Source organism: Odontesthes bonariensis, chromosome 15 (assembly GCF_027942865.1).
Source record: "Odontesthes bonariensis isolate fOdoBon6 chromosome 15, fOdoBon6.hap1, whole genome shotgun sequence".
Lineage (NCBI taxonomy): Eukaryota > Metazoa > Chordata > Actinopteri > Atheriniformes > Atherinopsidae > Odontesthes > Odontesthes bonariensis.
The window spans coordinates 28,792,810-28,820,515 of NC_134520.1; the positions used below are offsets into that span (position 1 = coordinate 28,792,810).

Consider the following 27,706-nt stretch of genomic DNA (forward strand, 5'->3'; position numbering starts at 1 on the left):
CATAAATGAGATGAGTTGTTTCTGACTTCTATTACTAAGCAAAGCCTAGGCCACTTTGGGTCTAACTAAACCTTTATATGCTGAAGTTTCAGTTGGATTAACACAATTTTGATGAAAAAGTATACTTCTGTTCCAACCAGTGATTTTGATTGATAAATAACAAACAAAAGTGACCAGTCAGGATTGGAACAAAATAAAGAAAACATACTAGTGATAAGTTTGATCAGTAGTAAAATATTTTAAACACTATCAATAATGGCACAGCTGCAATGCAAAAAGCACTGAAACTCCACTATCTATAAACCTGCCCTTTTAATGCATTTCTTTAATACATCTCAGCCAGGCTTTGTTTCCCACATCTGCACTTTTTCAACGTGTTAAGCCTGTGTTAAACTTTTGAATATCATCCAGTTTAGTGCTTGTAGATTAATTACAGCCTTAGCAGTGGCCAAAAACTAAATATGCATGGAATGACCCTTTGCAATCAACTATGAAAGTATCAGCAATGATAGGCAGTGATAAACACACTACTACGATAAACAAAGACCAAATCTTTCTTCATTTCTACATTGACTCTACCAAAACCTATGGCAGATCTGAACACAGCATGCAGTATAAATTCAACAACAAATATGTTCACAAAAGAAATTACAAATATCCAGGCTGCCAATGCATGGGAAATGTAACATTGCAAAAAAAAAAAAAAATCACAAAATTTCAGACTCACCCTCAGACCAGGAAAACCGCTAATCCCAATCCCACCAGCAGGCCCCTGTAGAACATCATAGCAACATCCTCAGTTCACAGGACCAGACATTTTTAGAAACAACATTCCTGATTGCCATGGTTTCATTTGAAAAAAAATGACTTTCTGCATTGCGAAGACTCTCAGCGTATTTATTTTAGACTACTAACACTTGTCATCATTGAGGAAAAAAAAAACTAAAGAATGCTCTGTAATATACATAGAAGAAAGAATAATAGTTTTCACATGAATCTGAAAAGGTTTAACAAAGAAAAAGGGCAAGCGGACAAACACAAACTTTGTAGATAGTGGTGAAATGATATGTGTCGGACAAATAAACATAAGAATATAGCTGATTTCAAGGAGAAGAACACAAGAATTATTACCTCGTTGCCATCTGGACCAGGAAGCCCCCTCTCCCCTACATCGCCCACCACACCCTGTAGCAAACGGACATCCACATTCAATAAACAAGTTTCAAGGCATACATTTATAATTCTTCCCTCCATCTGTAGTTTGTAGCATCTCAGTAGAAGAAATACATAGTTGTAAATACCACTCATGTTCTACATTTATTGAGTTTCTCTGTATTCAGTCGTGGCATCCAGTCTTTTCTCTATGTTTGAAAATCTTACTTCTTTTTCGTTGTCATGTTGTTAAACTGATAATTAATGAACCAAGACTAGACGTGCGATAGCTAGAAATTATCGTTCCGCTTAAAAACATTGCATAAAACAGACGCTGGGCTTTCTGCCCGCTTGGCAATGTTAACCCAAAGCAGTCAGCCTTGTTTTTAAAAACATTCCATTTTCACAGCATCAGGGTCCAACCCAGAAAATGTATTCATCTCTATCTTCATCGAACAGTATTCTATTTTTTCTTTGTTGGCCAAAAAGCACTTGATTTACTACATACTCAATTGTGTGTTGTTTTGTATGTAGTATTCCTCACTTAATCTCTCTTACTATGCACTATTTAACCATTTAACACACTCAAAGCAGCTTTTGTAGAAATCAAGTATTTCTGTGTTATGAGGAAGTACGATAATTAGTTTTTACAATCATTTTACAATCAATGCATCGTTTTGCAGATAACACTCAATGAAACCCAAATTTGCTAAATAGCTTGTAAGATATGCCTGGTTCATTATTACATGTCTTCCTTTGGGGCCAGGTTTTCCAACAGGACCAGGGATGCCCTAGAAACACATAAAAAAGTAGACAGATTAACTCAGTCTGTGGCCTGAAACAAGGGAAATGGTGTAAATTGTAGAAATTAAGAAAATTCAACTGTCTAAGAGAGGATATATTAAGAACTTCTCATCTCATATAGCCACCTATCTGGATAAAATGTAGGTGAAGTCCTCCCTTAAATGTTACCTGTTTGGATAATTATATGAAGTTTCACTGACATTCGTATTGCCACCTATTCACAAACTGTTTGGTCACGTTGAATTAATAAACTGATGTGCAGAAAACTATGATAAAGACATAAACACCACATAAACACCAGGATTTCTTTGAAACTGGAATCTCATTAGGAATGTGTGATCTGATCATTTTAGATCCTTAAAGGTCCCATTTCAGTTATTTTATTAGACCTAATTGCATTTATGAAATGTCTTAATTCAACAAGTAGTTGTAATGAGGAACATATGTGTTATTCTTTTAGACTTGTTCTGTAGTCAAACAATAGAAACAGAAAATAAGTAAACGACAAGAGTTTCATTCATAATTTAGCTGTATTAAAACAAGGTCTGAGAGAAGCAAACAGATGTGATACGCTGACAAAACACCAGCTTTTCTTGTAAATGTGTGTCTTTAACTAGTGCTTTAACTAACATGTCAGTTAATTCAGAAGAAATGCAATGTCTAAAGCAAGGGAGTCTACAGGTTGGGAGTTGTTTGTTTGGAACGGCTGCCTGAGTATGCAAAGAAATACTCAGGCATTTTGTGTTTGTAGGTAAAACCCTGATGGTAGATAACTCATACAATCCCACATAAGAGAAAATAAAATTAAAATGTTGCGCTTACAGGCAACAACATTTAGTGTGCTTCACAAAGAGCTGAGGCAGATCAGAATTAGTGGGATCGGTATGACTTGACTTTTTATATATCACTATTATTCTTCTTTTGATTTGCAAAGTATCAGCCCAGTGCCTAATGGTTACTATTTGCAACAAAGACCATTGAAACCAGTTGAACGGGGTACCGGGAGAATGGTCGTACCAGCAGACTTCGAATTTTGACAGCTTGAGTCTTACATCTAAAATTTTATAAAAAAGCATGCAAACAACAAAAGAAAATGTGTTGCGATTAGAAATAGCTTAAGATAAAATGAAGATCACTCACTTTCTCCCCCTCAAGCCCTGGTGGCCCTGCAACTCCAGGGGGCCCAATGAAACCCTAAAATGGAGAAATATTTAATATGCTAATATCACCATATAATAATGATAGATAGATAGATAGATAGATAGATAGATAGATAGATAGATAGATAGATAGATAGATAGATAGATAGATAGATAGATAGATAGATATTTGTATAGTAATTAAGTAGGTTTTTTTTCTTGTGTTGAAAGGCCAATTGTGTAGAAAACACTGCATCATATTTCTCTGCATTTAAGTGTTTTTGTGTGCAGCTTTGGAATTTAGTAAGTAATTATGAGTAATTTGTGCATCCCTGTCCCACCCTCGCTCATTCTCTCTCACACACACACACACACACACACACACACACACACACACACACACACACACACTCCTTATCAGAGCCCTGTTTGTCTGTGTGGCTCCCTTTCACCATGCCAGCCTCAACCTGACACAATAATCCCAGCTATCCTCTTTCTCAATGTTCCACAAAAAGTCCCTTCTCTCATCAGCTCATTTGACCCCCTTCCCTTTGCTTCCATACTTTCTCCCATCTGTTTCTATTTCCTCTGTTCTCTTGTTTTGGGGCATTCCTTTCTGAGGAATGACCCATAGTTAGGAGAATGAGTCAGCCTTCAAAGGGACAACCCAGAGTCGTACTAGCCCCCACAAGCAGGCAGTTTGTCAAAAATACAAGTCAGATCCTTATGAATCTCTCCGTCTCTACAGTAAGGGCTTGACAATGTTCTTAATGTTTGAAGGAAATAAGGTGTTCAACCCAGAGTTGCTGAAGAAAAGAGGTAAAGTGAAAGCAGAAAGCTACTTTTACTTACACGGACACCTTTAGGCCCAGGGCTTCCTTGTGGGCCTGCTAAGCCCTGCAAGAAAGAATTGTTTTTGGTGAGGTTGGGAAGGCAACATGTAATACAGTACTTTAGGACCTGAAGAGCCTCTTAAAAAAATAAACATTGGCAGCACATATCCAACAGATATCCAACAGTTTAATAAATCTACATACTGAGTTCAACCTATATTCCCTCATTGCCATTTTTCAAAATCCATGTTTTATGTGAACATTAAACATCATCATGGAAAAAAAAAGCAATATCAGTAATTCGTGCATTTCACTGAAAAGAAATGGGAAACCACTTTTTACCATCTGGGCCCACATAACATAAAGATGTAATGTGTACAGGACAGCAGAGAGCAGACTGTATTACACATGTCATTTTTTGTGCTTTGTGCTTTTTGGTAGAACAGTGAAGACTTTAGGATTGATGGAGAAATTATGTTTGTGTTTTTCACTGCACCTGCCTGCCAGGGTAACCTGCTGCTCCAGCTTCCCCAGGAGGTCCTAGTATGCCCTGTAGCAAAGAAGAGAAGCAGGGATAGAGACAAAGTGAATGAACAGTGAATGGGGAGATTAGGTGGATGGATAAAGTGAAAGAGGAGAAACACAGACTTCTAACAGAACAGCCTGCAGGAATAAAACAAGCACTGTTCATTCCAGACAATTCTGTCAACTAACTGTAGCTTCCAGCTAACCTCCAACCCGCCTACTCCCTCACAGTCTCCCTTTTTCACCCAGCTTTAAAGGGGCTCAGTACTTGTTAGCACTTGGGACAAGCCAGAGAGTGTTTCCATCAAGGTAAGGGGGTATACAAAGGATAAAAGGAAACACTGACTGGAGGGAACAGCTAAGGGTTTTATATAACTGCCTGAAATGTTATATATATATATGTTATAATGCCTGAAAGCTGTTTGTCTTTTGTGTGCGTATGCATACGTTTGGTGGTATCTAAGTTTTGCTCCACCTTCTGTCATAGTAAATAGTAAATCAGATGCAAGATGATCTGATTTTCACAAGGCTTGAAGTTCATTTTTATACAACTCTTAAATATTGTAAGTAGTGCAATGTTTCAAGAGAGAAAAACACAACGGAAGTTCACCAGGCCACTAGGAGGCCGCATTTTTCTCTCGCAGCGTTTTACTGTTGGATTTGTTTTGCTGTTTGCAACGCATTTGCACGTGTCGGCCACCGTAGTTAAAGCTGTAAACTTTGGGCTGTCAGGGTGTAGCACTTTTGATTCCTTAACGTATAACATCAGTGCAAATAGGAATTGCATTGATGGAATACAGACAATTCTTTTTGAAAATACGAACAACTACTTACTTGTTCCCCTGGCAGTCCAGATGGACCTTGATAACCTTTAGGACCCTTGAAAATGATATAAAAAAAGATTTGTGAGTATATTGCAGCCAATAGCAATGCAGCAATGAACCACACTTGCACTACAATCAGGTCCACAAGCCTGTAAGTCAACGCTGGCACGAATTGTCCAAATTTTCACAAAAAACTTCAAAGTGGTGAAAGAGCAGAAGTGAATGGATTGCTAAAGTCATAGGGATTTCTCCTTGGAGGAATCTAAATGCAACAAATTTACAATTTTAAATTGTTGGGCCAGCAAACTAACTGAACCAGAAACAACCATGAATAAAAGTGCAAAAAAACAGCAACAATAAAGTAGTCAAAAATATAAAAACAGAAAACCTCCCAATTCAGTTTGTGAATCTTTTAATGGTATAAAAAAGGACTTATAATGGTCTTGGATTGTTCTTGATCCTCTCACCTGCAGACAGACTTCTGTTGCTAGTCTGAAAGTGTAAGTTCACAGTTAATACTGGAACTTGGGTGATGTGATTTTGGACACCAGTAAGCTAACAATGAGTGAAAATTCTGAAGCATGCAAGGGTTGCCATTTAATATACATTTGCTGGTCAGTTTTGAAAATGATATAGCTTGAACTCATTAACGCTGTATTGAATAAGTTAGCTTCAAGACTAAAGAAGAGACTGAGAGCAATGACACTGATAATATTCTGGGCACAGTGCTTTTAATAGGAAAGTGCTAAGGGAGAAGCCAAAACCTCAGTGTGTGTTATGTTGTATTATTTACTTATGTAATTGTCTATTAAAGAAAATAGCTTTTTAAAATTAGATTACTTGTTTTTTTCTCTATAGTGTGCAGCAGTCCTTGTGCCATTTAGGGTATTGACAAACTGTTTTAAAAACATGTGTCTGACTTCGTCCAGTATATTAACCCATAAAAATGATTCAAATCAAACATAAAAACCTTCTATATAATGTGCATGTAACACTGAAAGAGGTGAAAGGATTCTTTGAAGAGAAGTTGTCTCATTTTAATGTCCAAATCCCTTATTTAGTTAAAGAGGCCCTTTTTATTTGTACCCTAAACAGGATTTATTGTTCAGTAAATCACGCTTTCTTTTCTTTAAACCTTTGTTTTTTCCTTTGACTTGATTATCAACAGCAGATGTTTACAGCTGCAGAACATGAGGTCAGGTCAGGGACAGGTCAGTTTATCTAGTGGCTGTGAGAGAGCTTCTTGAACAGTGCCATTGAGTCTCTTCCGAGGTTGCGACATATGAACCTTCACACGCAATAAAAGGCCCACATGGGGGTAAGAATAGACCTTGAGCCACTCATTTCCTCTGAAAATACCTGGGGCACAGTTCATGTGCTGAGTATATTGGATTCAGAAACTGCCAACACTGGTGTGGCCTCCAGGGAGGCAAGGTTAAGGCCAGATATGTGGAGACCAAATTAAGCGTTTCAATAAAAGGCTACTTGGACAGTTGTGTGGACACATAACTGTGAGCAGCATAAGAACAGAATTTACATGAAATATCTGAAACAAGTCAGTGAATATGAGCTCCTCTGAGCCAGACAATGACCACACTAACACATAAGAATACGTTTGTTATGTATGGCTGTGTAAAGAGATCCACACTGCTAGACATAGGATGAATGGCAGAGAGTATAATAGAGGATTGCATATATCACTGACCACCCTGGCCCTGGGCTGGGTGCCTTTCCTCTTTTTCGAAAACCTTTGACCTGGACCTCAGCATCAGGTTTAAACATGCCGGTACTACATCCTACATGTCTGCTTTGAAGCTCTGACAGAGAGAGGAGCAGCAACACTCACATTCAAAAATGTAAAGATAAATGTATTAGCATATATTTACACTGTGGGATTAATTGGAAGAATAAAAACAACAACAGGGAATATGCTGAATAAAGTATAAACAATATATTTCCTCCTATCAAGACAAATTGGGGATTCAAAGACATTTAGCTTTCCGTATTAAGGGAGAAAAAGAAATACACCGTTTTAAAAATAAAATATTTGACCTTTAGATTTTTCAGCTTCGACATCAGCTGCTGTTGAAAAAACTATCAGTCTAAAAAAAGAACATCTTACCAGTGGGCCTTGGAATCCATTTGGTCCAGAGAGACCAGGTGGACCTCTGTCCCCCTAATGAAACAAATTAAAAAGATAGAGTGGAATTACAATGTAATTATGGTGATTATAGCCATAAAACAGCAATTTTTTAATCTTTTTTTTATAAATGACACATCACCAAATAAATTTAAGCAAACAAACTTTTTTTCTATTTATTCTTTTTTTTTTTTATCTCAGACGATTCATGAATAGCATGACAATGGTTCCAAATATTATTAATTATGTAAATCCTTTTTTCATTGTGAAAAGAATACTGGTGAATTACTCATGAGTGATTGAGACTGACATTATTACCTCAGGACCATCTACTGTATTTATTTTAAAAATGACTGGCTATGCTGAAAAATCAGAAAGGATGTGAGGTGAAAAGTTGAATGGACAATATCAGAGCAGCAGCTTCAGAGATTCAGTGATTTTTACATATTTCAGGTCCAGCTGGGAATAAGTAAGATGCAAAGCCACTCTAAAACATCTGCAGCCTCCTGGGTGGAGACAAAAAAAGGGGGTGTGAGGTGTATTTGCTCGATTACGATGCACCCTTGCAGTGGTTGGTGGAAATGCAGAACAGAGCACAAGGGTCCTGACACACTGTTGTTATTCAAACCTTTCTTTCCAATACAGTACAGTACAATACAACTTTGAGCATGGTGGTCTTTCATCCAGTCAGGTTAGGGAGTATACACATGCTGTGCATAACGTGTAATGCAGATTGCATAGTGTGTGAGTCTTTTTAGAATTACGGAGGGTTAGAAGATTCATAATATTCCTTCTTCCTTAGGGGATTCTTGTGAGTGCAGACAGATTTTAACTTGGATGGAAAAAGATGCTTTTTTATAGTAATTAGTTCAAGATTTTCAACAGTGCTGCTCAGAAAAAGTATTACTGTGATGATGTATGGAAGAAAATGAAACAAGGATGGAAAGTAAGAAAAAAACAGCTGTTATGAGGCCATGCAGATCAGTGGTAAAAGAATGGCAGAAAGAAGAAATTCACAAAAGTTGATGAATGAATTGAGAAGGAAGCAGAAACAAGTCAGAACTCAAGCGTTCTAATAAATCTATCCTGAAACTGTTTGATATCTTCATATATTGATTAAATCACTGATCCCACCAGTGGAAAATATCACTGATATGGATGTCATAGCAGCGAGCACAGAGTAAAACAGGGGACGTGATATGACCAAAGGCAGACTTCTTACCTTGATGCCCGGCGGGGCCTGGCCTGGAGACAGCCCAGGGTCTCCCTTTGAACCCTTGCACAGAAAAAGGGTCAGACGGTCAGAGTCTTTTAATGAATTAAAATTCATTTCTAATCTTTTGCTTACTGACTTTGCAATATTTCAAAATGTTTTATTCTAATCAATTCAGGAGAGTGAGATAAAAATGCTAATTAATTACATGAAACTTTCAGTTGATCTTTTTTTTCCCTTCTTCATACTGTTCTTGGGCTCTTGCAGGATTAAAACCAAACATTTATTTGTTTTCACTATTATGCAATACAAAATGTTCAATGAAGAGCAACAAAAGAACATCTACCAGCTTAAGAGTTGTGGAGGAACACTGATGATTAAAGGCAGCTTTGCCTCCTCATGGCTGGTAAGCGCTATATCAGTTTGGTGATGCAGAACAGATAAATAAAAAAATAAAACCTACGTAACAGTAACTATTAAACCCAAATAAGAGCACTGTGGAATGAGCTCAGGAGAGCTGTGCATAGCTGAAACCTTGATAGTGGGACAGATTTACAGCAGCTATGAAGGGAATAATATTCAAAATTCCTTAGGAATATTGTGCAGATCTGACTAAAGGCTGCAAAAAAGAGGTTCAGGCCATAGTTAAATGTATCTAATAGTTTACTTACTTCTTAATTTGATAAATGTTTTGGAATCAAAACAGAAGTATTATTCATTTGGCACTCAAATAACTGCAAAGTGAACAAGCAAGTTATTTTTTTCAGAGCAGATCCCAATTTCCCATCATCTCAGCCCACATGAATAATTGTACATGTAAAAAAACTATCAAACTACATTAGCTCACTAACTTTAAGATCTGTTTTATTTAGCCTCCTACGCGTTTAACTCCCACAAGGTGGTGGAACAAGTCAATAGCTGCTGTTGCTTAACTGACCTCCACACAATGAATTCAACAGACCAAAAATATTGCATTCCAACAGCCAGACGTCACATGGTTTTACATGTCAAAATTATGTCGATTCATCAAAATCTGTTCTTTTGCCACTTAACCAAAAGTAAAATTCAAACTGCAGTCAGAGTTGCATCTACAGAGGCATCCACCTCATCATTTTAGTAACATTACTTAGCGAGGAAACTTTTTATGATAGGGCATTCTATGAATAGGACTTGTTTAGATTTGAATTAATTTGAATTTGACTTTTATTTAAAGTGCCGTGTGCTATATCAATAAAACTGAATAGAAATTAATTGAATGGAATTGCTTAATCTAACTATCTGACCTACTGTTGTCAACACAAGAAATCCTCCAACTGTACTCAGTCACAATAGTTTTGATAAAGTTCAGAGATGATACAATATTAAGCTTTCAAATTGATTTGTTCAAGTCTTTTTTAAACAAATTCCTCACAATACCTGTATGTAGCTGCAACAAACAGGCATAAGGCCTCCCCTCTTTTAACACATTCTCAACTACAGCTGTCCATACCCACTTTAAATAGCTACTATCTGCCTGTATTTACCACTTACAATCAGTGAAGCATGTAAAGGCTCAGTAGTGGGTGAGCAGAAATTCTGCCACAGCATAAAACCAGAGTTCCTTCTTGTTTGAAAAAAACAGTCAACAGTGCATGAAGCAGACTGACAACGTCTTCTAAGTTTAAAGAACACAGTCATATAATTTCACACAGTGCTTAATCCATATCAGCTGAGTTCAACATCAATAAGTACATTCATCTACGTGTGTCCTAGTAACCAAACACATTTTAACAAGGGATATTTTCCCTTACTGAGACAAAGAGTCTCTCAATCCTTTTTCTGCCCCTTGAGAGAGTTTTAGGGAATAAGACTGACTCACCGACCAGTCACTACGGTACTGGATACACTTTGTATTTGTCTGTATAAATGTGGGCGTACAGTTAAGGAACAGATAGAGAGTAGGTTGCCAAGTCTTTCACAATAACTAATCAGTGAACCTGAGTTAAATATGCACAATGAATAAGCACAGTCAGAGTGACACAGAACAATCTATCTCACTCTTCTCCTTCACTAGTCCAATGATGAAACTGAGCATTGAGTACTTTCATGAATAAAGTTAATATCTACGAATATACATATATAAATATTAAATATGTGAAAAGTCTATCTACGAAGTATTACATTTGGGAAGTATACATTTCAATATAGTGTTTCAAATTCACTGATAAAGAGGGATGAGGGGAACATCTATTTTTCCTTTGTTTCTTCTCCTACAGCAGGAGTTGCTGCTGATTGCATGGTGTATGCAGCCACTCTGTGGTAGTCATAAAGGAATACAGTCACCACAAACATCTGCATGAGGTTATCCACATCCTTGCTAAGTTGTACCAAAGCATCTGGTCCCATGCTGGGAGACCTGGGACAAGCACAATTGTGCAAAGTGGCAAAAACAGAAAGAATGATACAGGAAAAAGGTATGCTAATTTAGGTCAACAACCAACCTGTGTCTCTTCTGCTGCACTGTGACAATACAATTTTTCTTTATTGATTGCCCACATCTGGCAGTGTTTGGTTCAACTCCACTTGCATATACTCTGTTCTCTTTCAGGAACAACATGTCGATCACGCCAGTCGCTATAATTGATGCCGTTTGCTGTGTACAGCACAGTACATTTCCAAATGAATGGAGGATTTAGAGGACAATTCTGTAAGCTGGTAACATCCCAACAAAAAAGTCTTAATAGAGCACAAGCTGTAGCGGTCTCCTGCAAAGCCCCCCTCCCCCATTTGAGCCCATCAAGAGCTGAAAGGCATGACACATTTATGAAAGGGAAAGATTTTTAAACAATTCTTATTTTGTCAGGGTCTAAATGTTCTTTTCTTTGTGGAACTGGCCAATTTGATTCAGTTTAACAACATTTGTCAACTTGCTTTTGTTATTCTGAGATCAAAAACTATAAAGCAGATTATATTTAGCTAAAGTTCCAATTAACTGAAATTAGACTTTATGTGATAACTGGCTAACCAATAATTAAATGTCACCTCCCTGAAGAATGCCACTCACCTTAGGCCCAGGTGGTCCAGGCTGTCCTGGGTTTCCATGTGGACCAGTGAGACCCTGGAACAGATTTAGTTCAAATTAGTTTATCTATATCGTGCCCGTTCACTACAAGTGCAAACAAAAGAGGAGTAAATAAAAGCTCAAATTACTGTTCATTGTTGTATTTAAGAGGAGATAACGGAAAGCCCAATTTCCACAAACAATGAAGAGAAAGGTAACATGATGACACACTTGTGATAAGAAGCTGTTTGCTCAGAATTCCACATATTTTTTTTACATCCATCCACCTTCTATACCCACTTAATCCAATTCAGGGTCACAGGGGACTGGAGCCTATCTCAGCTGCCACTGGGCAAGAGCAGGGTACAGTCCGGGGCCACATAGAAACAAAGGAGACAAACAACTATGCACACTCAAACTCAGTCCTAAGGAGGATTTAGAGTGACTATTAGGTGGTGGAAGCAAGCTGGAGTACCCAGAGAGAACCCACACACAGGAGGAAATACTATAGTTATGTCTACAAGTGCCCACACACTCATCATGAGTACACTGCTTTCTGCTTCTCTGTTATTTTTCATTGCAGGAATCAGAGCCTGCTGCCTGTTGCAAAAGCATTTGATTGAAAGTTTTGGTAAACATTGCAAAAGCAAAAAAAATACTTGAAATGTTTAATCACAAAGCTTCACTTCAAATTAAAAAAAAGATCCAGTTTCTATGGTGAGTTGATATGTTCCAAAGGACAGCTCAAAATTGAATAAAAGGTTTAGTTCAGTCATTGCAAAACAGCACTTGAACAAAATAACAGCTGCCCAATCATGTAATAGATGATTGCTGTAACTAGCACTACCTAATAACCTCACCTTCACTGACTGATTACATTTATAAGAACCTCTGAGGAAAATTTAAATCTCTTCCCATGATGCATGTCCACATCAAATGGCTCAAATTCTGATCATTTTGATGATCAAAGGCAGCATAAAAATCTGCTTAAATAGTAGTGACACAGCCAAAGTGCACTACTTTCAACTTTCCACCACAAAATGATCTGAAGCCTCACTCTGTTTCCAATTTATGACATAGCCTATGGGGTTGAGATGCTTTCCAAGCATTTTAGTGGGAAACATGTTTTACTGTACAGTGCCTTTTTTTCTGTCTACCATCTTGTCTGCCTTCAAGCATGCTTTTCATGCTGTCTGTAAAACACAGCAGGACACAAGACCATATTCAGATTAACAGACAGCCCTCCCCTCCATCTGAATAGAACCAATCTACAGGCACAAAGGGGATCCTAATAAAGGAGTTCTGGGAAAGCAATGAAGCATCATCTGGCCATAACAATGAATGGTGCTTGACATAGTTGCAACCATAGTGACGTCATCTGGCAATATGCTAAAGGCTAAATAAATAGATGCAGGCTGGTAGATTACTTCACACCGTGACCACCATATTTGGACTGTTAACCTTGCAATCATGATGACAAAATACAAAAAAGTTAGATGTGGCAAATTTTCATAATCATAAAATGGTATTGCAAACTACTGTATAAGGCACTAAAATCATATGAACATTTTGACAAATTAATCTAGTCTGTAACATAATTAACATGCAACCATTTTCTACTGTTTTCAATGCAGATTTTTTAAATCCTTACTATTGAACAAAGACAACAGTAATAATAATAACATTTAATAATGATCTTATAACATTGCATTTTGTCCTCCACAAAAGTAGCACAGTTATTTACATTCTTTGAGCAAAATCATCCATGAAGATGTCAGTGTGCAGGGAAGAGTAAAGACCAAAAGGAAACTCAGAATACACCTTCCTTCTTACACATACGACATCATTTTGATAAAATGTGTCTTGTTCTGCTCCAAAATGCCTTCAGGGCTTGTGGCATGATTGCAGCATTGCATCATGACAGGCTTGGCAGTAGCCTAAAGAGTAGTCTCGAGATCAGAGAGTAGACATATCCGACCTATGCTGTTGCTGGTTGCAGCAGGCTCAGTATGTTCATTTCCTTCAAACATTCCAACAAACACAATGTTTCTCACGTCCTAAAAGCAAATGATCTCATTCAGTGGGTCTACATGGTGAAATTAATTCCATTATAGCTATAGTTGGGTTATGCTCCTTATCTGAGCAAGGGTAATTATCCTTGGATATATGGCGGTGAATGAATCGAATCAGAGGCACAAAGCCTCTGGTTTTTGAATTGGCTCTATATGAATTAATTGGATTGTTTTATAAATAATTATGATTACAATTAATTGAATTCCAATTGGCTTGAATTGGGCTTTATTATTTAAGTGCCTTGAGATGACATTTGTTGTATTTGGCGCTATATAAATAAAAATTAATTGAATTGAAAATGAAAGCATGTCATACTCCAATACGATAGGTGGCGCTGTACCCATTTCAACTATTGCTGATAGAGCCACTTCCGGTTGACCGCTTCACCACCAACAACAACAGCAAACTCAGGCATTCAAGAAAATGGCGAACGAAGAGTAAGATGAAGCTACGTCCCTCTACATTTCGTTTGTGATGAGCTGCTTGTTGCACAAACGGGATGCACGACGGCGCATTCTCCATCGCGTTGTTTGTTTCTTTCTAACAGCAGCAACAACAGTAATATCGTCTCTTCCGACTTCCGGTTCACGACCCCGGGAAAAATCTCGAGCATGCGCAGAACGCAAAGTCTAATTCACCACGTGCTTCACCGTCTACAAGCACATTTAATTTGACTTTCAACCGAGTTATCTCGGCGTCTTCATCCGATCGCAAGTAATCCAATCCGATCCAATTTCTTGTCCGATAAAGGTGCACTTAATAACTCAGTCTTATTGTAATTTAGCCAATAATCCGATCCTTTCAGTGCCATGTAACCCCACTGATTGACATGTGCCTTTACGTAGCTTGTTCCCATCACATCTCCCTCTGCACCTCTTTCTCAGTACATGCAAAGGTGGAATGGCAAATATACGCAAAAAACAATGGCTATTCTTTGCTGACTGCTGTTATAAATCAAAAGACATGAATTAAGCCTTGCTGTTATATAACAAGTTCAGACTCTTGAAGTTGCCATGATGAGGTTAGAGGAGTGATATTTGTTTCTACATAACTAAATGCTTCCTGTAAAATCAGGAGCTACGGTGGCTGCCTATCTCCCAGATAAAAGAGAACTTCCTCTGTCTGTCCTGATTCATCAGCTCCATTAATATTAGCAGGCAGCACTTATATGCGGAATAAAAATTTCTGAAAGTTGACACAAAATCAATATACATGCAGGATGAGTTATAGACTTCTCTCTGTTTTTACATAAAAGACATTGTGCGCATCACATTTCATATGAAAACATAGAAGTATCACATTTGATTTCATGAATACTTTAAGAGCCAACAAACCTAACCATTACCTATCTATACTCCATAATCCTTTATACGCGTGATGCCTCCATAATGGCCAGTATCTCTGATTACGCTGCATACATGTTGCATTTTCAGCAAAACAGTTTTGGGGGGTTTTCTAACATATAATAAAGTATTTTTTTTATGTTTGAATTAAGTATTTTTCTATTTCTATTTCTGTTCCTCACTTTCATGTTTCCTGTTGTGACTTACCATGTTTTGGGGTTTAGTACAGCCATACAAACCTCACCAAAACAGTTATCTGTTACATGAGAAGGGGAAAAGCTACTTATCTGGTACTTATATACTATTTCATGGATTGTTTACCCTTATTACATTCATACATCAGTAAAATGCTCCCTCAGTTTTAGATTACACTCATGTGACAGCATACTGTCTTTTACATCTACACAAATTACTCACCCTTGAACCTCTCTTTCCTGGAGGACCAGGTAAACCAGGGGGACCAGGAGGACCCTAAACCAAGGAGACAGATGGATAGAGAGAGGAAGGGAATGTTGTAAAGACAGACAGAGAGAGGGCGTGAAGGGGAAAAGAAAAGAGATATTGGGTATGTTAATGACAAGCAATAACATGTAGTTCACTGTTGTGGGCTCTTCAATGATGAGCATGTGCTATATTTATGTAAGAGCTATAAAGTTCAAAGAAAAGAGCCAAGTGTTTTTGACTAAAAGCTCTATTAACAAAACCAACAGAGCTCTGGGCAGATGGATTAAGTTACAATTTCCAGATGAAAGAGATACCAGTAGACTTTAGTAAGCCAGCTGAATTGACAAATTGTTTGTTGTGTAATAATCTATCATGAAATGTATCTAACATCTGCACGGCATGTTTTGGTGATTGCGAGATGGAAAATAAAAATCCCATTTAAAAATGTTTACAAATAAGCACCTGATATTCTAATGACACTCATTTTCAAACATCTAAAGATACATACAAATATAAATCAAATATACATACAAATATTCTATTCTTATTCATCCATATATTCAAGCACTTATTTTTGTGTAACTGCCAAATAATACAGGGTAATTCAAACCTCTAACCTTGAGTCTGCGAATCAGGGCTTGTATTTATCAGATATTTAAGAATGGCCTTAAATACCAATCAAAAAATCATGAAGCCTGAGCAACAAGACACATTTAATTTTCAAACGACTTTACTAGAATGTTTTATACAGCATATCATGTTAGCTTCAGGCAGTTGGTTCCTTTGTCATTAAATTTAGTCAGAAACTAAACATCCACCCTGCAACACAGTTTGAGGATTTCTCCAAAACAGTCCAGGATGCGACGATGTACGGCAACGTTGACTGCGCTACACGGACCCTGTCCGTCTAACTGTCTGATGCAGAAGTGACACGGGGTATTCGCTGAAACCACTATAAAGTTTCAGAGGTTTGACTAGTTTAGATGGTAAAAAATGTGCTTTTCTGGAAGCCACATTCTAGGTAGCTTTTAGCTTTAGCTGACCTGTCAGGATACCACTGTCATTTCATCCCAAAAATTTAGATGCTTAGCTGGAAACATATAATTTGCTTTTAAATCTATAATTTTGTATTCCAACAGTAGAAATAGATAATAATAGGAGACATTGCACAATTACATTATTTGTTAGTGCGGCACATGTGTAATGTGGGAGATATCAATAAAGAGACAGCTGTTTGTTCGTCTCAACTCCCACACATCGACACATGGAAACTGTGAGCACAGCAACGCTTGGCCATAACAACAGGGCTCAAAGAAACCAAGACATTCACACAGACATGCACACAGTAAAATGATAATATTCACATATTTTAACTGTGTGTTGCCAAGACAAGGGTCAACTCTTTCCAATAGTAAATTCAAAATGTCAGTATTCTGAAAAAATGATGGACAGAATGAATCATTTCAAGTGATGACACAGTGTGTGATGAACTAGATCACAATACACAATGCACTATTACTGAAAACAGGCTTGATAAGTTATCTATTGTGCATAGCTGTATGTCTCAGATAAAAAAAAAAGAATGTTTGTTGGGTCTCCCTTGACATATCAATACCTCCACGATTGTCATAAGACTTCATTCATATTTCTTATTTATCTTTTTATGGATCAAATAACAAGTGAGGAAAATTATTTTATCTGACAGTAAGGTGTCAGCCATGCACACAAGTGATAAAAATAATTTGTTGCATGTGTGACGTACCTTTGGAGAGCTATGTTTCTTGTGATTTTCCTTTTATCCAAAGCATTTAATCAGTGCCAACAGCTTTCTTTGAAGCTGGTTTGTAGGGCACCTAGACGTGCTTTGAGAAAGCTGTGTGAAACATAAATTTGATCAAATTTGGTGTCAGACAAGGTAAGGCATCAGGCTGTTTTCTGATTGTGTTTTCCAGCTCATTACCAACATCTACAGTTACTTACATACATATGTTCTTTTTATAAATTTATCTTCCAATTCTTGGAACCAATCAACAATATCCAATTGCTGGAAGGAGGACAGACTGATACCAGTCACTGACTGGTCTATTTGAAGATTTTTTTTAATATATATATATATAATACTTTTACTAATTTGACTATTCATAAGCATTTTGTATGTTAGGTAGCAACTTAACCAAAGTCAAAAGTGAACACAGAAGTTTTCTCATTCCAAAGAGGACTTTGGAGGCATTCACAAGGCAACAGAGATAAAGAGGCTGCACATTCTGGAAAAAGAATACCACTATAACTTTACATATAAAGTACTTGTTTGGATTTTGTTAACCAGGGTCGTGGGTGGATGCACTTTCAGCATCTCAGGCAGAGAACACTGCTCATTTTTGTATGATTTTATTTGCTGAGGGGTTAGTAACACATTTTTCTGTGATGTGACAAACTTCGAACATATGGTACACTTATTGCTATTTTATTGATTTGGTGTTGAATATAAAGGCCTGATATGTTTTATACTCTAACTCAGAGAGATAGGAGAGACCTTCTCACTATCCACATAGTTGAATTTTATTGATTTACCTGGTAAATGAATCATTGAATGGATACATAACTTTTTAGTGTGTTGACCACCTCTCAAACACCAGCAGCTCAAGTACAGGTCTGTTAACACCTATGAATTATATGTTTGGTGTAAGTTGCTATCTTTTCCAGACGTACATATGAATTGTAATGTTTGGGTTTATAAGATTTTTAATGATAATATAATCATCATTGTATCAAATAATTGTGATTGCTTAATATAATATATAATATAGTCAAATTTACAGTATATCAAATAAGTGTGATTACAAAATGACCATATCGTGTGGTTATACTTTATGCTGCCTGGATCGTCTTCATACAACTGTGAGAAAAAAGGGTGAGAATAAAGAAATCATATTTCCACACTATATTGTATCCAGTTAAAAGTCTATTTAAACTACAATTTCTTTCTTTATGTCACTACACTCACTTTCAGACTCTATTTTTTTTCTTTTTTATATAATAATAGGCTTATGTAAGTTATTAAAATATACTACATTTAAAGTTTCTGAAAAAGCTTGTCCAATCCTGCCAGTATCTTTTACAAATGGAACCACAGGACATTAATGTAATTCATCCTAATATAATTTTTTTTTTGGTAATATTATATGTTAGAATATACCTATGTCTTAATGAAACTCAATACACAGTCCTAAAATTGAATTTGAAACTGGTTAAAATTAGGAGCTTAATCTGGATGCCCAACCATTTACACTACACACAAGTTCTGTTAGTGGTTCCCACAGAATGAGATTATACTTTAAATATAATTCTTATCTATATTAATATTCGCAGATATTATCAACTACCCTATTCCAAAAAATAGATTAATTTTCCTCTGTCTTACTGACATTCAAGTCCTTCTCAGCTATGGAGCTGCTTCTTGTTCATTCTGCCACTGAGTGAATAGATTTAACTGGTCAGTTACCATATCTACCTTTACTCTTGCACAGGAATCAATTAAACTGTAAATTGAATTAAAAAAAATGAAGTCTCAAAACATCTCCTTTATAGTCTGTTTTTGTAATGAAACATAATAAACTTCTTAACGAAAAATCATTAGATGGAGAATTTTCTAAAACAATGTAGCGTTCTATGATGGCCTGGCTTCAAAAGTGTGAAATTACAGCCCTGAGAAAGAATTTCGAATTGTTTTCAAGTTTAAACTAAGATCCAGAGACCAAGAGTTGACCGCTGACCCGCAGTTGATCCCGCATCAAAAACAAGCCTGCATCTAAACTCTAAAAGTAGTCAAGACATACAAGACACCATAAAACATACACACACAAAATCACTTTTTGAAAACAATAACATTTTTGCCAGATTATGATCTACTAGAAAAGGACCTGTAGCTTACACTGTGTAATGCTCATCACACTGCAGTACAGTGAAATCAGGATCAGAAAATATGAAGACAATTTGCAACAATTCAGTGCTGGGTGTGCTGTGTCCCACCCATAGACTTTAGTCAGACAACTCACATGTTAATGTGTATTCTATTAAAAGTACACTACCAGTCAAACGTTTGGACACACCTTCTCATTTAATGTTTTTTCTTTATTTTCAAGACTATTTACATCGTAGATTCTCACTGAAGGCATCAAAACTATGAAAATGGAACAAAAAAGTGGTGATTGAGTGCTGCGTCAGAAAACCTGGCCTCCACAGTGACCTGACCTAAACCCAATCGAGGTGGTTTGGGCTGAGATTGACCCCAGAGTGAAGGTGAAAGGCCCAACAAGTACTTAGCAATCTCTGGGAACTCATGAAGCTCATTGAGAGAATGCCAAGAGTGTGCAAAGCAGTAATCAAAGCAAATGGTGGCTACTTTAAGGAATCTAAAATATGAAACATATTTACACATTATTATTTTCATTGTTATTTCACACTTTTTGGTTTACTACATAATTAAATATGTGTTCATTCATAGTTTTGATGCCTTCAATGAGAATCTACAACATAAATAGTCATTAAAATAAAGAAAAAACATTAAATGAGATGGTGTGTCCAAACTTTTGACTGGTAGCGTATTTAATTTAAGTTTGGGGTCTAAGCTCCAGCCTCATTACTCCTTACGCACACTTTTCTCAATTTGATTTTGGAATGACAAAATATTTTTTTGCCCCCCTTTTTTTCCCCTTTATTTTGGCTCAGAGCCTGCAGGTGGATGCTGGGGTAGCGGAGAGGCTGAAAAGCAGGCAGTGTGAGGTATTGAAGAGGAGCAGCAGCAGCAAGCATGAGGCAGAGAGCTTTGCTGCTTAAATAGACCGCCCAGATCAGAGGGGTGCGTTTCATAAGTGGCGTGAACAGTGTGAGACAGATCACATGGGATGCCTGCCTCAACTAGCTCGCATGAGTCACTCCATTAAGGTTTCTCTGCAGGAACAGAAGTTGATATTTGTCAATCAAAGCAGGAGTATGGTAATCAGTCGGAATTCCTCAATCACAAGACAAGATTGTCCAGAACCACTCGCTGCAATAATTTCTGCATCAAAACTTTTGCTGTATAGGGACAGAGCTTGTCTTTTACTCTACATGTTCACATCGACTACATCTTAATTCCACTGAATTCTCAATAAAACTTCTCTCATTCACATATGTTTCTGTGTTGTGTGACTGTGAAGCTACTCTTTCACCTAACCTAAAGGTGCACATACACAGCAGACAAGTAGAACCTGCCTCCAAGGGGAACATTGTCAACTCTCCTTTCTATGAAGTTGCCATGGTTTGTCACTACTCACTAAAATGTCAATGGGAGTCACAGTACCTCAGCACCAATGACAGTCAACAGGACATGTTAACAACACATGCAAGCTTCAAGTCTAATATGTCAATCACTTATTGCGATTGAAGAATGCCCACCAACTGAAAAACTCTTCATCTGGAAAATGCCCAATTCCATTCTGCAGAGACAAGCAACAAGATGTAGGACTTCATAACTGAAGAATCAATATGGAAAGTGGAAAATGAGTCACATTCAAGTTAAAACAGATCAGACAGAAACACGTGACAAGCCTTACTCATGGAAACATAGGCAATACTCTTCAGACTATATATATAGTATGTTTGGAGGCAGGAATTTCCTGACAGTAAGCTTGCACAATAAGGATGAACGATTCTGATGTCAGGCTATATCTCCAATCCTCACATAAGTCAATCTCTCTACCAAGAGAAAAAAAGTAGTAGTAGTAAGTATAGTATTCCTGCATGGACAATCTAGTTTAGCTTGTACATAAATGAAAAAGAACACTGAACATAGTATCATCTTTACACCACTACATCACAGTAAAAAAAACATATTTTATGTATTCTGCATATATTTCAGATCGTCAAATTTCATGTCAAATTTATTTGCAATAAACTAGGTTTGGTAAAGCAACAGACTGATTTATGTCTAATCTCTATGTGCCCTCATAGCTCATAAATCCTCCTAAATTCAATCACTTACCGGAGGACCTGGCTCTCCTTTGGGTCCACGTAAGCCATCTTCATAGTCATAGAAGAAGTCTTGCCCCTCATATCCATAATCATATCCTTCCATGTCTACATCATCATAGCTGCCATCCAAATCATGCAGTTCTGAAGTGTCCACTTGATTCTCCCTGTACAAAGTGGTACTGTTGGCTCTTAGATGAATCTTTAGAGTGTGCTGACTCTCAGGCCTGAGGCCAGAGTCCCTAGAACTGGTGATAGAGTTGTTCCTGAGTCCTTCCTCTGTGCTGTTCTCATGATCCGTGTCCTCCTGGGGTCTTCCACCTTCTGCAAACACATTTTTGTTATCGGTCATATGTGTGCTATGGGCAAGATCCAGAGCTGTTTGCTCATCCGGAGTAGGTAAAATGGGGTTGTCAGGCTGAGTGGAGAACGTAGCAGAGAAGGCTAAAGGATCCAATGTAGGGGTGTGACTTTGTTCCCTCAGATGTGGTTGTGTTGATGGGCTCAAAGTTGAATGCTGTGTCCTTGAACTACTTGGGGACACTTTATCAGCAGCTGTAACTTTGATAGTATAATGGTTAGCTGCTTCTCTAAGAGGGGTCTTTGTCAAAGGGTTAGAAGGGGGGTCATTTGCCTCAATATCCAAACCAGGATGTGACAAAGGCAATCGATAAGTGTCGGCCAGCCGGCACTGTTTTTTAAGATAGCTGCAGTAGTGTACCGCAGCTTGGGCTGAAGGATAGATATCCAGTTGGCAGACTCGACCACTAAATGAAGCCGCCTTCGAGTTCATCCTTCCCAGGGTGAAGAGACCTCCAGATTCCCCCAGTGTGTGAGATCTCCCCAGGGTCTGCTCTTGCTGCTGCACTGCACCACAATCCGCATAGAAGGAAACGGAACGTCCACGAACACCAACTGCAAATTGATGCTGGCGCCCATCCTGCCAGTTGTAGGTGAAATAGATGGAGGCTTTCTCTGCGGTATAAACCACTACTCTATGTGGTAGCAGCTGAATACCAAAGCGCAGTCTGTCCCGGCCATCTTTAACACTAAAAAGAAAAGCATTATTTGCTCGCCAGGAGCTTAGGCTAATTACAACAGAAAACTCATCGCCAAATTCAGAAGGGAACAGACTGCTTGCTGGAACCTCATAGAGGGACTTTGAGTCGAGTAACACTCCATATCCAGAACCCGTGACATTGGAAATTGAGGGAACATTGGTGTGAGTGGTCGGAGGTGGGGTTGTCCTCTCGTAAGGATTGTCTATGCTGCTTTGAGCTGCGAGCCCCAGTCGATAAAGGATATCCACTCCTGTTGGACAGAAGAGACACTGGTAAGTTTATGCCAAAAATGGATAACAACAAAATCAACAGGCTCTGTACTTATTCTGACAACGTTTTTGTGAAAATTTCCTTCAACATATTATGCTTGAACAAATCTGATTTGTGAATCTGAATTGAAGCTGATCAATGACTGTGGGTTTTAATACAACAACAAGGAGCAACACATCAATTGAATTCACGAAGAAGATTCAAATTCCTTACAACATTTAGAGCAGAATCAACACAGGGCAAAAAAAAAAAAAAAAAGACCTTTTTTTTGCCATATGACAGGGCAGGGTCTGCTAATGACATTGAGTTTGCTGGAGTACAGTCAGGATTTTCCCTTCTGCCTGTACTTAAACATTCCTTAATCACAGATATAATTTATCACATCATCTTTTTCTGTTATCGAACAACACAAGTCTAAAATAGAAACCGAAATCTGGTCTGCTCCAACTACACAATAACTACCAGTCACTGATTTTAAAAACGCAAACAAATCAACCGAAGACAACTGCATTCGATTTGAAAACGTTAGTTCACATTCACAGCTTACAGCCCTGCGGTTAGCTGAATTAGCTGCTTCCACAGCAGGGACAGAGATAAAAGGGGTGTTGGAAGAAGAGTGGATCTTTGCTTTCTCTTCTAGCAAACCTTTTTCATCAGAAAGGAGCTACAGTTTCACATAAGAAATTGCTAAATTTTAAACAAGTGCTTTAATTGGAGAATATAAATGAGCTAATTATGAGCAGTCACGGAGCTCTCTGTAATGAGATAAATTGTAGCCTTTACTTGCCCAAACACAGAGAGAAAAGTTGGGCACTTGGCTGTGCTGTGCTCTTCAGGATATCTAAATCAGCATCAGACTATATTGATATGAACAGTATACTAGGTACTATTTCAAAGCTCATTTTGAATTGAATTGAATTGAATTGAATATACTTTATCTATCCCTTGCAGGAAATTCTTTCGCCACAGTGCTCCAGTGCACAAAGTCCAAAAGATTAAATATAACAAGTCACAAAATTAAAAATGACAAAATGACCCAAATATGCCAAATAAAGATATAAAATAAAATGTCAGGTGAGCTGGATTATTGTACATGAAGTATGGTAGAATAAGTCTATCACTAAAGGTGCTTCTTTGGGTGGCCAGCACATCATAAAAACACATTTGAAAAAAAAAAGAAAAGTTGATTGTATTAATCTGGTCATCAACGTCCTGTTCACTCTGTGCACTCATGGCTGTGTACTTTGCAGACGACACCACCATCATGAGTTAGATTACAAACAATGATGAGACTTCATACTGGAAAAAATGAACAAGCCTGCAAGGTGGTGCACACAAAAGAACCTGTTGTTCAGTGTCAATAATACAAAGTAGCTGACTGTTGATTTTTGAAAAAGTATAAAAATGCACACTGGACTACATCAGTAGAGCCAAGGTGGAGAAGTGTACAGCAGAGTCTGAAATGGTCATTTCCAATGTGCTATTAAAGTTCAGAAACTACAGTACAGAAGAATCTCCTGAGCCATTTTCTTGTCAAGTTCTACAGAGAACCAATAGAAAGCATGCTAAATGGAAGCATCACGAATGTGCATGCAAACAGCCCAAGACAGGTATAACCTGCAGCAAAGCTCGTGGCATCAGTGTCTGTTGCGTCATCAGGATCAGAGCCAATAACACAGAAACTGAACAAACCGATAAAGAGGGCTGGTTCTATGCTGGAGACTGCTCACTTTTGGTGAGATGTCTGCACAGAACTCAAAGGATGCTAAAAGAAAATACCCACACCAGTCAAAGCCCGTTCACCCTGTAGCTGCTCCCCTACTACAAGACTTAGGAGCATGTTTTTTCCTCCAACTTTGAAACTACAAAATTCCAATTAAAAAATATTTGTTTCTGACATCTTGAATTATGACAAGATGTTTAATTTCATAATATCAAACTTTTGATGTGACATTAAAAAAATGAACATGTTCAGACCCCAGAAAATGATCTAAAGCAATCTAATAAATGCTACTTGCAGCTGGAACATATGGTAAGATAGCTGTCTAAATACATAACAATTAATTTTCCAAAGCTTGGGCATTTATCATAAACACGAAGCTAATACAGGAAGTTTAACTTTCCTGACAAAAGTAGAGTAAAGTGTCTTCTTTTGTAGAAGTAATACGGTAAAGAAAATAGGGCAAAACAGACAAAGAAAGAATCAGGCTGATGAAGAGAAAGTAGATATGCAGAACATTATGTTGGATGTGGTTTCATAGAGCTTTTTGTCCTGCAGCTTGGATAGAAAAACCATCTATCACAGTTGATCTAAGCACACACTGAGATGTCCTTGACATTCTTGGCCTGAGGTAACATCAACCTAGATTTCAATTAACCTGTCTCATACGTTAAGACAAGCTGCTCCAGAGCTCTGTGCATTCCTACTCCCCTCATTATGACGGATTGATTGTTCTTAGAGGGGGTTCATCAGCTTTACAGTAGATATGTGGGGAGGATGATGATGCAAGATGGAGAAACGGGAATGGGCCCTTGGGGTGGTTTCCTCAGTCAGTGAAAGAGTCAACGATGCACATACATGTGACAATGTGACATGTCACATGAGTTTATTATTTGCTGGCTCAGAATAGAAAAAGCTAGTGAGTCATTTTAATCTACAACAGAATACATTTGCACACAGTATTTGCCATTCACTCCAATGACTATTTAGTCTTTTTCGAAACAAGCAAAAAGAAAATAAAAACACCTCAAATGAGCATCTAAACTTTTTTGTGAATCAAATGAAGTTTTTTTTTAAATATATTTTCAGCACTTCTATACACTCTTTATTCCCTGCATGAAAGGTACTACCTCTAGTAGGGGTCCTTAGGCAAGACCCCCTTACGCTCCCTGCCTACCTGGGCTATGAGCATGAGTGCCAAATGCATAAACAACCAGAAACAATGACTCAAAGAAGAAGACACAAACAAAACCAGTCACTTAAGATAAAAAGAAGGTCCTTTTTTTTTCCATTTTGCATTTAGAGAACAGAATAATCAAATGACAGTGAGACTACCACACAAATCACAAAAAAATAAAAAATGAAAGAGATGCATAAATCATGAAACAGTACAAATAACAAGACTAATGCTGATACTCGTGCATTAACACTCTGCTGTTTACCTTGAGCTAGGTAGTCTTCTTCTCCAGAGAGTACTGCTGAGCATACTGACAGGAGCAGCAGAAAGTTCCACCTAGAGGGACATACAAACACAAATTAATAATTGATTAGTTCATTTGGGTAATGTACATTTTTAAATTAGTTATGGCAATGATTAAGAAAATGTATTAATGTATTAACAGCACATGCACGTCTGCTTATTTCTATTGAAGGGTCATCACAGGGAAAATGCATTTACAGGAAACTGAGTGACCTCTTGGGTTTCAGAGCTTTATGATTTACACCATAATAACTCCCAGAGCTCTATAAATCAAAGTTCCATAATGAGAAAGAGGAGAGAGAAATACGTATTATACTGATACGGTAGTAGATTGGGCTGAGAATTTATTCTGAGACTACAATCCTGGTTGTGTACAAATGTTTATATGAGCAACTGTTCAGTATTAAAAATATTCTCAGCCGGTTTTCATCCAACTAATTTCTGACAACATGCTAATGATCTACTGCTTATACAGAAAAGTGCGATAACACTGAGCAGATGAGCAAATCCTTCAGCCAAATATTACATCATCTGTAGAGAAAAACAGGTGTCTTGGCGAACTGAACAGAAGCAGGCACCGTTTAGAATAGTAGCCCAATAATGAATACATTCTTCTTGGCTGATTTAGATTTCCAAATTTCGAATTATGGCTGATCATAATTTTTACAGATTTAATCTATAGCATACATAATACTTTTTGCTCATTTGAAAAATAAAGACACTCGTGTGTTTTCATAATAAGAAATTTCAAACTACATGAGATTGAAAAACCTACTAACACCTCTCACAGACTAATATCAAAACAGGCTCTTAAGTTGATTTATGAAACTTTTTCCATTTATAAAATTCAACTAAAACATTTAATTGCAGTAGATCCAGATGTATCTAACATAACAGACATCAGATGTTGCTGCTCTTTTTGTGTTGCAATCTGTAGGCAGTTTCCCCACAAATTTAAGACCTGATATATCTGAGACCTTTAACCATTCAACGTCAATGACTTGACCCATCCAGTTAGATGCAGAATAACCACTTAATACATTGAATGAGGATATGAGCATGTGCTATAAAAACAAATAAACCTTTTCCACAGTTACTAGTTATAGCTTTACATGATTGACATGACTATTACAATACAACCCATTGTGATGTCTCTTGGTTGTTTTCTTCCACTTTTAAAACTTATTGAATAGAAGGTCAGATAAATAAAATGTAGACTTATTGATAAATTCATTACAAAAATAATAAATACATAGAAATAATAACTACTTGCACTTCCAATCAATACTGAGAAAAAATACAAAAGTTAAAAGAAAAAAAAATGGAAGTTTTTAAAAGACAACCTATCAGCTCTTTAAGCATTCAACTTTGACATTTTAATGACAGAAAATATGGTTCAAAAGTCATGCAGAGAGCATAACTATGTCATGTTTTATTGATTCCAGACAATGATGGATTTTGTCTCAAACACATAGCTGCTAAATAACAACTTAATGCTTTTAATGGACGCATGCCTCAACAAAGCTGTTACAACAAAGAAAGGAAAGCTCCTGCTAAGATTTAGAGAGACAAGTATTGAGACTCCTAAAATTATGTTTTTCAAGTTCTACAGAGCACTTTGCATCGTGGATCTTCA

At 37.3% G+C, this 27,706-nt stretch overlaps 1 protein-coding gene across 1 annotated transcript in view; it reads right to left on the reverse strand.

Annotated features, from left to right (window-relative positions):
- The window catches only part of col24a1 (collagen type XXIV alpha 1 chain), an 80,415-nt gene that overhangs the window by 46,667 nt on the left and 6,042 nt on the right, over positions 1–27,706 (reverse strand). Inside the window, exons 2-14 of the mRNA XM_075485868.1 lie at positions 26,033–26,103; positions 21,553–22,850; positions 15,504–15,557; positions 11,674–11,727; positions 8,640–8,693; positions 7,400–7,453; positions 5,288–5,332; positions 4,425–4,478; positions 3,948–3,992; positions 3,097–3,150; positions 1,899–1,943; positions 1,132–1,185; positions 728–772 (exon numbers count right to left, since the gene is read on the reverse strand). Coding sequence (XP_075341983.1) covers positions 728–772; positions 1,132–1,185; positions 1,899–1,943; positions 3,097–3,150; positions 3,948–3,992; positions 4,425–4,478; positions 5,288–5,332; positions 7,400–7,453; positions 8,640–8,693; positions 11,674–11,727; positions 15,504–15,557; positions 21,553–22,850; positions 26,033–26,103 — 1,927 coding nt within the window. The remainder of the gene's footprint in view (positions 1–727; positions 773–1,131; positions 1,186–1,898; positions 1,944–3,096; positions 3,151–3,947; positions 3,993–4,424; positions 4,479–5,287; positions 5,333–7,399; positions 7,454–8,639; positions 8,694–11,673; positions 11,728–15,503; positions 15,558–21,552; positions 22,851–26,032; positions 26,104–27,706) is intronic.